The 9263-nt window shown below is 32.9% G+C and overlaps 3 protein-coding genes across 4 annotated transcripts; 1 reads left to right on the forward strand and 2 right to left on the reverse strand.

The window, feature by feature from the left end:
- Nucleotides 1–132: 132 nt before the first annotated feature.
- On the reverse strand, nucleotides 133–2298 carry LOC132911759 (guanine nucleotide-binding protein-like 1). 2 transcript variants are annotated; one of them, XM_060968678.1, is made up of 5 exons: nucleotides 2099–2298; nucleotides 1697–2016; nucleotides 987–1632; nucleotides 481–903; nucleotides 133–410 (listed from the first exon to the last, which is right to left on the reverse strand). In XM_060968678.1, exons 1-5 carry the CDS (start codon nucleotides 2190–2192, stop codon nucleotides 136–138), a joined length of 1758 nt encoding a protein of 585 aa, XP_060824661.1. In that variant the 5' UTR covers nucleotides 2193–2298; the 3' UTR covers nucleotides 133–135. The 2 variants fall into 2 exon arrangements, with proteins under 2 accessions (XP_060824661.1, XP_060824652.1); XM_060968669.1 differs by having other exon boundaries at nucleotides 1697–2019.
- Nucleotides 2299–2928: 630 nt separating this feature from the next.
- Nucleotides 2929–5267, forward strand: LOC132911821 (large ribosomal subunit protein mL65). The gene is made up of 4 exons (XM_060968796.1): nucleotides 2929–3630; nucleotides 3758–4356; nucleotides 4492–4885; nucleotides 4979–5267. The coding sequence occupies exons 1-4, from the start codon at nucleotides 3185–3187 to the stop codon at nucleotides 5193–5195; spliced, it is 1656 nt and encodes a 551-aa protein (XP_060824779.1). The 5' UTR covers nucleotides 2929–3184; the 3' UTR covers nucleotides 5196–5267.
- A 991-nt stretch (nucleotides 5268–6258) lies between these two features.
- On the reverse strand, nucleotides 6259–8822 carry LOC132911898 (lysosomal acid glucosylceramidase-like). The gene is made up of 7 exons (XM_060968922.1): nucleotides 8674–8822; nucleotides 8267–8597; nucleotides 7759–8018; nucleotides 7213–7647; nucleotides 6987–7066; nucleotides 6610–6884; nucleotides 6259–6502 (listed from the first exon to the last, which is right to left on the reverse strand). Exons 1-7 carry the CDS (start codon nucleotides 8723–8725, stop codon nucleotides 6403–6405), a joined length of 1533 nt encoding a protein of 510 aa, XP_060824905.1. The 5' UTR covers nucleotides 8726–8822; the 3' UTR covers nucleotides 6259–6402.
- Between the last annotated feature and the right edge of the window lie 441 nt (nucleotides 8823–9263).

The following is a 9263-nucleotide window of genomic DNA, read 5'->3' on the forward strand; positions in this document are numbered from 1 at the left end:
AATTTATTGTAAACGTGAATACGAGCACCATCCCGCGGCGAGAAACACAAATAACAGCGCCAGCATGAACGTGTTAACATATAATAAAACATGTATCCAAAGGAATGAATAAAATATTAATTAAACACCGACTAACTAAGGATTTGTTTCTGATATATCTGCGGACAGTGCTTCAAATTTGTTAACTACGTGCGGTATTTCTGAGTCTTCGCTTGTTGTCTCATTAGAATCGTCAGAATTATCGGATGTTTCTTGTGATGTTTTCTCTTCGTGTTCTCGATTTTCTAAGAGATTTTGTTCGTCATCTTCATCTTCGGACGAGATGTATATTTCTCTCGTATCACTAACATCTTTATTTTTAGCTTGAATCCATTTAACTAGTTCAATTTCTGAATGATTCTCCAACTTCTCTGTTACAAGATAGAAAGAGATTATATTAAAAATAGTAAATTATTTATGCCAACGTCTAACTACAATTACCTTTATTAAGAGTCCAATCTGGGGGATATACGTATATACAAATTTTCCCTTCAAGGGCCATCCTTAATAACGAATTAGCTGCCCTGTAAGAATCGTATCTAGCAGTTCGTGCTGTGAAGAAATTTCGTTTAGAAGCCCAACTATCACAAATATCCATAGCACACCATGTATCATCGTTATCTGGATGTTGCAATTTAAGTATCTTTGGTAAATCTATTCTCTCAGCTAGAAATTTAATTGTTGTATATGGTTCGCTGACTTGAGCTATTGGGAAAGATCCCATTAATATTTGCAGTTGCTTAGGTACTGTAGATGGAAATACTAATCCTGGACAGTCACAGAGGCAAACGGTTTTTGTAAGGAATATAGTTTGAAAATGTTTAGTATGTCCTGGTGTACGTGACACACTAACAACCTTTTTGCCTATAAGAGATATTTAACAAATGACATTTAAATATTTAAATATTATCACTTTCTAAATTTCAATTTATCAAAATACTGCTTACCCATTAATGCATTCATTAAGGACGATTTTCCAACATTTGGAGTTCCGATACATCCTATGGATAAAACTCCATTTTTGTAACGTTCATGTTTGATATAACTTGTATCTTCTTTTTCTATAGTAATATTGCTTTTATGATCGGCGTCATCTAAATCAAATTCCATTTGCATTTCTTCTTGAATCTTTTCTTGCCAAGAAGTTAAATCCACGTTATTTCCAACAATCTCTTTACAAATATCCAACAATTTCTGGGCTCCTTCTGCGGCCATTTTAAGTTTTCCCTTTCTCCGTCTATGTTTCATTCCCTCTGTATCGCTTTTATTTCCACATAAATTATAAGTAGGATACGAAGTAAACATCAAAATATGTAACTTTGGGTATATGGTATGGAAATATTCTTTCCATGCTATTACTAAAGCTGGTGGTGCTAAATCAACCTTATTCAATACTAAAATCATGTCTTTTTTAAGTTCATTCGTTATATACTCGTATAAATACGGAGGAAACATTAAAACGGTATATCTAATATCAACAATGATTAATAGAATATCAGACATCTCAAGAACCCTCCATAACTGCCTCCAAGTTTCTAAATTTAATTCAAAGTAACTGATGGTACTTAACTTTTCCATATTTTTTAGATATTCCTAAAAGTGTAAGCCAATATTAGATTTATCTCAACGAACATAAATGTGTATTACAATTGCTTACAGTAAAATACTTGTGTTCCGCCAATTCTAACTGTTTTTTTGACATATCGAAGTCCCATGGTGGCCTTTTTGGCATATCAATCTCAGGTGGAAAATAATTATTTGAAACTTCTTGATCTTCAAGAGATAAAGGTACAATAGCACTTCTGGATTGTTTCTTTCGTTTCAGTACTTCTTCTTTGCTGTCTTGAAAGAATTGTAAATTATATCTGTTTCTAAGAGAATTATTTTTTGGCTGTTTAGTAATTCTTTGCATATCAGTATATTCAACATCACTAGAATAATTTGTGTCATCTTCCTTGTATCCGCTGTGACTTCCACCTGCTAATTATAACATAAAATTAATAATTCGAATATTTGATACATGAAACGTATCGTTCATTATTATATTGTGCATACATACTGAGTAAAGCCGAACTTTGTCGTTGCTTCTTAGTTCGCAATTGCTGTTTCTTTGCTTTGCCGCTAAACGGTTTCTTTCTTCTTGCTTTCGACATTTTTCAATTACCTTAACCTCATAAACTTCATTAACCTCTTTATTTTGACGTTAAGGTATGACACATTAAGTACGCATTAAGTACATATTAAGCGAATACTTCGAATAGCGGGATGTCACAGAGATCTTAAACAAAATATAACTTATGCCTCATTCTATATAAGATTAAAAATTACTGCTTTAATCAATATATATATTTAAATTAACATTTTAAGAATTTAACAGTTACTTTTAACAGAATTAAGATTCTACGGTTACAAAATTAATTATATCAATATATAAGATTTTATATATTTTTGATTCGTAAGTGATCAAAGGAGTTTATCCATTGGTCAATTTTAACTTTTGCTTCGGCAGTTCAGTCCGCCGAAGTACTGTCACTGAACGGAAGCGCGCACCAAAAATGAGTACAGTGTGCGTGGAAACGATATGAAATATCGTTTCACTGTCAATGGATTTAACAGATTTTTTTAGCACGAAACAGTATACGATCGTTTGATAGTTTCAAATATATTGCGTAAGACGTTTTGATGTTGTTTCAACAATAAGTAATTTTTAAGAAGTGATTAATTCAATATATCAATAAAATCAACAGAAAATGTTCTGCCGATAACGAAAAAATATATTATTGACTATAGATGGCATTGGTGTATTCCCGATATATGGGGTGCCGAACCCAGGATTTGTCACGTGGTCGCCGCCTATAAGCGGCACCCGAAGCGAGAGGGTTAAAGATTGATGGATATATAAGTTCACGTATACATATGTATATATATACACAAGTGTGTATATCTCCTGTAATTTATTATTTTTATTATATGTAGTATTTACTTTTTCTACAAAGTATTTTCTACATAATTTATTAAATAAAATATAAGTTTCGTGGGAAGATGTGTGAACGATAACCAGAAAATCGTGTGCAATATAGTTAAAGACTTACACATAACCTCTGTATTTCCAATAATAATTTAAATATATTCAGCGATTTTTAACATGTATACAGGGCTGCAGAAATCTTTGTCAAACTATTCTACAAGTATTCTAAAAACTGTTATAAGAAAATGTGCGAGTATCACGCTGGATGATACGGAAAATGTAATCTATCCTCCTATTTTGGATTTATCTTATCGTGCTAGACTTAAGAGGAAACACGAAAACTGGCATAATAAAATTAAAAAAATAGAAACTGTAGAGGAGAAATTAATTGGTATAAATATGCCACATTACTATGGTTGGAAATCGTTATGTTTAGAAGAAGGAAAAATTCCATACAATTCATTGAAACATGCTCAATACATTACACGTACTCATGTTACGAATGATAATAAATTACCTGACTTTTATGATTCAATGATCACAACTCAAAAATTAGATGATCTGGTACAAACTATTAAAAATCATATAGAAAATGCTATTATTTTTGAATATAATCATAGATTGTGAGTATAATTGCCTTATGTTAGAAGTATAAAAGTAATAATAATAATTTTCCCTTAAGCGACAAAAGTATTAATAAATTTACATTTACATAATCTATAGAATTAATATCATAAATATATATTACAGAAAGAAGCAAGAAATAACAGAGGAAGTAGAAAATATTAAAGAGAAATTGCTAAACGATGCTGTTACAAATGCACTTGTTTTTCAAATCAATCGAATAATGCTGTCCGCTTTATCTTCGACGATACCACATTTATTGGAAACTGAAGTAGATTTTAATCCAAGAGTAGAAGCATTTTGGTTCGCAGGTGGCATAGAACGGCCAACTCTACAAAGAAAAACAAGAGAGCAAACAGAACATTTGAAAGAATTTGCAAATGATCCAATAAATATACCTGTTCAATATGTTGGTTCCCCAATTCTACAATTAAGACATCAATTTCCTTTAAGGGAGATTATTTCTCCAATATACTCTACTAATCCAGAATTAAGTATTCCTGATTTCAAATTTGATCCTAGGGTACTATCTTATAAGTTTTCGTACAAACGTGCAACTAATATACCTGGTTTCTGGCCCGGTGATCCTGCTGAATTTGGTTTGTTATCTTATCACAATATAAATAATTTATTTTCTAATTCAAAGATTAAGGATGAAGAAGAAATTACCGTGCAAGCTATTTTTGCATCTTATAGTTGGTTGTTATCGCAGGCTTCTTATCAAGGTAATACGTTATGCGATAAATATTTCTTTTAACAAAGTTACTTCAATGTATCTTACTTTTATATACAGTATATATGTATATACTGTATATAAAGAACATGTTTTTTTTATTTCCTCTTACGTTTTTTAATTTCAGGCTTTTCTACGTTCAACGATATAACGTATCCATTAGTATCGCAAACAATTTTGACAAACGGTCAATATTGGTCCTTTTGCGTTTACCAGTTGAACACCACTTTATTACATTGGGAATATGCAGATAACAATCCTTTGCGTAATATGTGTTGGATAACAGAACCAATGATGTTGTTCGATAAAATAGAGGATGGAAAAATTCAAGGGTTCAACGAAGATGTTTTAAAAAAATTGATCACATTTTATATCAATATGCCTGCAGCACGAAGTAGTAAAAATATGAAACCATACTTAGGTGAATCTGTGAAATATGTTGCTAACATTACTGACCCCGAACGAAGAGCATGGTTAGAATCAACATTTAAGTACCTTATGTCTAATAGACCAAGACATAAGTACGTACATATATGTATAAATAATCTATTATATATAATAAGAAACGATTAATTATCATCACATAAAAATATTAATTTCCCTTTGCTTTATAGGTTACAGCCTGAAATATATAATTGGCAAAAAATATTTATGATTGATAACGCTACTCGCCCGATTGATAAGAAATTGGACCCGTGGCAGTTTGGTTTCTCTGCTGCGAAACGAAGATTAAATCAGCATAAGCCGGCTTATATACCAAGATGTTTAAGAGAAAATCCAAAAAAGAGAAAAATAGGCCGTTCGGCGAAAACATATTATCCAGATGCATAAACCACTAGACTTATGTATCTCGAATATAAATGTTGTATTAATAAAAAATAAAGAGAACAGTTATCAGTTAAATTTCAATTAGAACGTTATTTCAATAGTTTTCCTTTCAATATCTATCCGTACAACAATAATTATACGTCTTTAAATAACTATTTTTCGCGTTTTTATAGTTTAACATACAATATAAAAGAGCTGATATTTGCATCGATAAAGTAATCTTACTATTGGAATGAAATTTTTCGTCATATGATATGATTGAACTTTCGACCGTTCGCGGGGAGACGCGATCTCGAAGAAGCGCGCCAACGGGAGTCGTAAATTCCCGTTACGATTTGATCGATCGATTCCTTATTTCTTTTGGGATAATAAGGCTGGTTGAGTGAATATAACTCTGATCTTAACAGGTTATATAATATATTTAAAAGATCCAACAACTTCAGTGTGATACAATTATGTATGAAATGACAAGCTACGAACCTGAGACTCCTTTCGTGTTGGCAAATATGATGAAGAATGTGACGAACTGTTTTTGACTCGCACCGGTGTTAATTAACTGTTCGCTCTTATGTTATTACGGAGAAAAGCTCGGTATGGACGTGTCCTTTGAACGAAGGACTTTTCGTTAGGAAAGTGTAGGGTAACGATCTGCAATGCCCATTGGTTAAAATCCACGTTAATGAGGGAAGATAGAGGAAGGAAGCCTCCTACCAACGTGGCTTGTGAGTGACATTGTTCATGGGAAAAACCAGCTTTTCCGTCACGTAATATTTCCTTTTCCCATTAAGTAATACTCGTTTTAAGTTTAAGTAATAAACCCAAGGACTGATTTAAGTACCAGCCATAAACAGAAAATACTTACAGGATTGAAGATTCCGTTAAAAAGATTCTGTTTATGTTGGTTCCTTAGGTTTATCGAGGGTTAGAATTACGGTGCGTGGGCCTCTGATGGTAAGACCACGAAGAACTGCGTACGGACGGTCCCACGCGACGTAGCAATAATATTGACTTTTGAAAATGGTCTACATTTTTGATAACAATTTGATTACATCAATTGAACATGACATTGAACTATATACAAAAATATTTCTATTTCCACTGATGGGTTTTTATTCGACTTATCTCTTACAATAACGATTTACAATTAGAACTAATATAATATATAATATAAGGATATAATGTAATAAGGAAGTATATACTATTACTAATACTATTTGTATTTCAGAGTATTCATAGATTGCGGAGATAATTCTAAACAAAGTGTACCTTTCTGTACATCCTTCAAAACTACGTGTTTTGGGGAAGTAGCCCTGAAATAGAAATTTAAGATAAAAATTTGTTTAGAATAAAAATAAACATTTCATCATTTCATATTAAATAATTATGCAATGATAGTAATAATAACAATTTCTTTCACCTATTGTATAGGACAACGACGTTTTCTTCTGAAGGTGTAACGAAGGCTGCAGATTTGACAGTATCAGTATCGGTAATAGAAGTTCTAACAGAACCTCTGTCAACGAATCTGCTAAAATGTTGGAGAGCATAATACATAGGTTGTTTATAAAATTCATCGGTTTTCGGGTTGACGATAATAGGGGCGTCGATATAATTATCGATACAGTTTGGTCCACCAGTTTCGTCCAAAGCTAAATTCCAATCCACCCAACCAATTGACCAATGATTCATGTGCTTGATGCAAAACACGTTTCGTTAACGATTAACTTTTATATTTAAAAATAGGATAAGTATTCTTCAATTAAAACGACCATAAAATCACGTAGGTTCTTTTACCTCTATTATGCTTAAAATGTATTTTTCACCTCGAGACCACGATTCCAATTTAAGTTTCGGAGTGTTCCATATCGGAGGTCCTATGGCGAGAAGTACCATGTCGATATAAGTTCGTAAACTAATTATTTTGCAAATTCGACTTTTTATAATCCTTCACAAGTAAAAAGTGCGCATTTTTCGTACATAGGATACTGCGTGAGTGCACGTGTGCACGTGAAAGGCTTACCTACTACAGATGCTTCGGTCATGAAAATAGATTTGTCTGGGAACTCATCGTGGGTTTGATCTAATACATCTGCAGGAGTATCGGAATCTCGATACCAATGTACAGCTATCCCGGCAACGTATTGATTTGCAATTTGATTTTGGAACGTTGGTTTGACAAAATTGGGTAATACCTGTCTATTGTCATCTAAGACGAAAATTAATGTTTTATTGTGCGGCGATGATGCTAATGTTGGACCCAAGTTCTTAGCGACCCAATCAGCCATTGCTTCGGGTTCCCATCCCATAGAGATATTTGGAAGTTTAAAAATATTGGCAGTTATTGGCTCGTTACCAGTTGTAATTGCCCACATATCAACACCGTTGTTTTTATATTCATCCAGGAACTTTAGCAGATACTCGGCATAGACTTGATAATATTCCTCTTTTAAGAAAGCTATTCAATAATTATTAGATTAATTTGACGAATCGATCGTTAATACAATTCATTCGTCGTACCGTTTTTTTGATTTTCTAATTTGTTTTAGGACACTTTTATCGTACGTACTGAGTCCGTTGTCGTTGTTTTTCATCCATAATGGAGCAGTCCATGCAGCACTGAAGAATTTAATTTCGGAATTGAATTCAAGCGCTTTCCTTGCATATAGTAGTTTGTAATCGAAATCTTCGTTCGCAAGCGAAAAGTGTTTAAGCGTGATGTCATTGGCCGTATCGTCATACGTATACGGTTTTCTTGAAAAATCGCTCCCCCCGATAGGTATACGACCCAATGTGTATCTGCTTCCTTCCTTTGGATGATAATATGCTCTATAAATAATTCAACGCTATAATTATATATGTAAAATAAAAAGCATCGTACATTTCAATCGACAATTCAATTCAATAAATTCAATAAATTTAAAAGAGATATGCGACGAGGTTTATGGAAAAATAAAATTATATACAAGTACAGGGTACATTCTTTGCATGGCGCAATTTTTACCGAAAACAAATATCATAGTATCGTAGATATTTAAAATATCGATCACATTATCTCTGTAAATATCAATGATTACCGAAGCAATTGAAGTTGAGTAGCTGGGCTGAGCTTTGCTATGTTTATACCAGTAGAATCGGTAAATGCGCCACCGAAGCCAAAAATAGTTTGATACTTTTTCGTATTATCTAAGGTCAACGTTACGTCCACAGGGAAATTTTCGCAGCTATCAAATTTTAGTTCCGACATCTTCATTCTCAGCCCCTGTTTATTCGTCACATACCAATAAGAATTACCCTCCTCTGGAAGTTCCGGTCTACCATCTGGTAGTCCATCGCAATATGTTGCATTGCAAATACATGCAATTACTTCGTTATCTATACGGTACGGCACGCAGTCATTCGCTATACCTGTGATGAATGAAAATATTTCCACTAAGTTCGCTAGAAATTAAATTTATCTTCGCCGGAAATAACGAGAGCTTACCATTGTTGAAGAAGAAAGTAATTAGCAGAAGTGCTTTCCACGCGTGTCCCATGCTGATAGTCAAAAACTAAAGCAAAAGTATGAATATTAGCTAATCGATACTCGAATTTATATAAGCATATATATTGTCATGCAAACAAACGAAGCTATCTAATCTCCACTCACCTGTCGTCTATAGTAAATATATTGTCAGTAAGTTTTCTAAATGATTCTTTCCTAATTTTTGGCAGTATCGTTTGAGTAAATAATTATCTTGTGCCGATAATAATATTCATAACTGTACCGCTTCTTTACATATTGACTTTTATAAATTCCTATAGAATGTATCGAGTTGTTTTTCTTTCGTAAACATGTTTTTTCGTAGAAACGCGAAACCACATCTGTGAAATGTCGCGGTGTTTATCTCAACGTAACAAAATGGATCGTACGTAATTCGACAAAATAATATAAAACAAAAAACGTTGTGCGTCTATTATTTCCTCATCAAACGAAAGAAACTTTTCGGACAATCTAATATATGTACATTGTATTTAAATGAATATATATTTTTATACATTGTTACATATGTCGGAGATGAAAGGAGATCGGGG

Source organism: Bombus pascuorum, chromosome 1 (genome assembly GCF_905332965.1).
Source record: "Bombus pascuorum chromosome 1, iyBomPasc1.1, whole genome shotgun sequence".
Taxonomy (NCBI): domain Eukaryota; kingdom Metazoa; phylum Arthropoda; class Insecta; order Hymenoptera; family Apidae; genus Bombus; species Bombus pascuorum.

What these genes read in the sequence shown, in the direction of transcription:
- LOC132911759 (XM_060968669.1), bottom strand. Translation starts at nt 2,192, where the DNA reads ATGTCGAAAGCAAGAAGAAAGAAACCGTTTAGCGGCAAAGCAAAGAAA. An exon ending in ACAAAGTTCGGCTTTACTCA is followed by an intron (nt 2,020 to 2,098) that starts GTATGTATGCAC and finishes TGTTATAATTAG; the next exon opens with CAGGTGGAAGTCACAGCGGA. An exon ending in CTTAATGAATGCATTAATGG is followed by an intron (nt 904 to 986) that starts GTAAGCAGTATT and finishes TATCTCTTATAG; the next exon opens with GCAAAAAGGTTGTTAGTGTG.
- LOC132911821 (XM_060968796.1), top strand. Translation starts at nt 3,185, where the DNA reads ATGTATACAGGGCTGCAGAAATCTTTGTCAAACTATTCTACAAGTATT. An exon ending in ATCGCAGGCTTCTTATCAAG is followed by an intron (nt 4,357 to 4,491) that starts GTAATACGTTAT and finishes TTTTAATTTCAG; the next exon opens with GCTTTTCTACGTTCAACGAT. An exon ending in TCTAATAGACCAAGACATAA is followed by an intron (nt 4,886 to 4,978) that starts GTACGTACATAT and finishes TTTGCTTTATAG; the next exon opens with GTTACAGCCTGAAATATATA.
- LOC132911898 (XM_060968922.1), bottom strand. Translation starts at nt 8,725, where the DNA reads ATGGGACACGCGTGGAAAGCACTTCTGCTAATTACTTTCTTCTTCAAC. An exon ending in GACCGAAGCATCTGTAGTAG is followed by an intron (nt 7,067 to 7,212) that starts GTAAGCCTTTCA and finishes TTCTCGCCATAG; the next exon opens with GACCTCCGATATGGAACACT. An exon ending in ACATTTTAAGCATAATAGAG is followed by an intron (nt 6,885 to 6,986) that starts GTAAAAGAACCT and finishes TTTTGCATCAAG; the next exon opens with CACATGAATCATTGGTCAAT.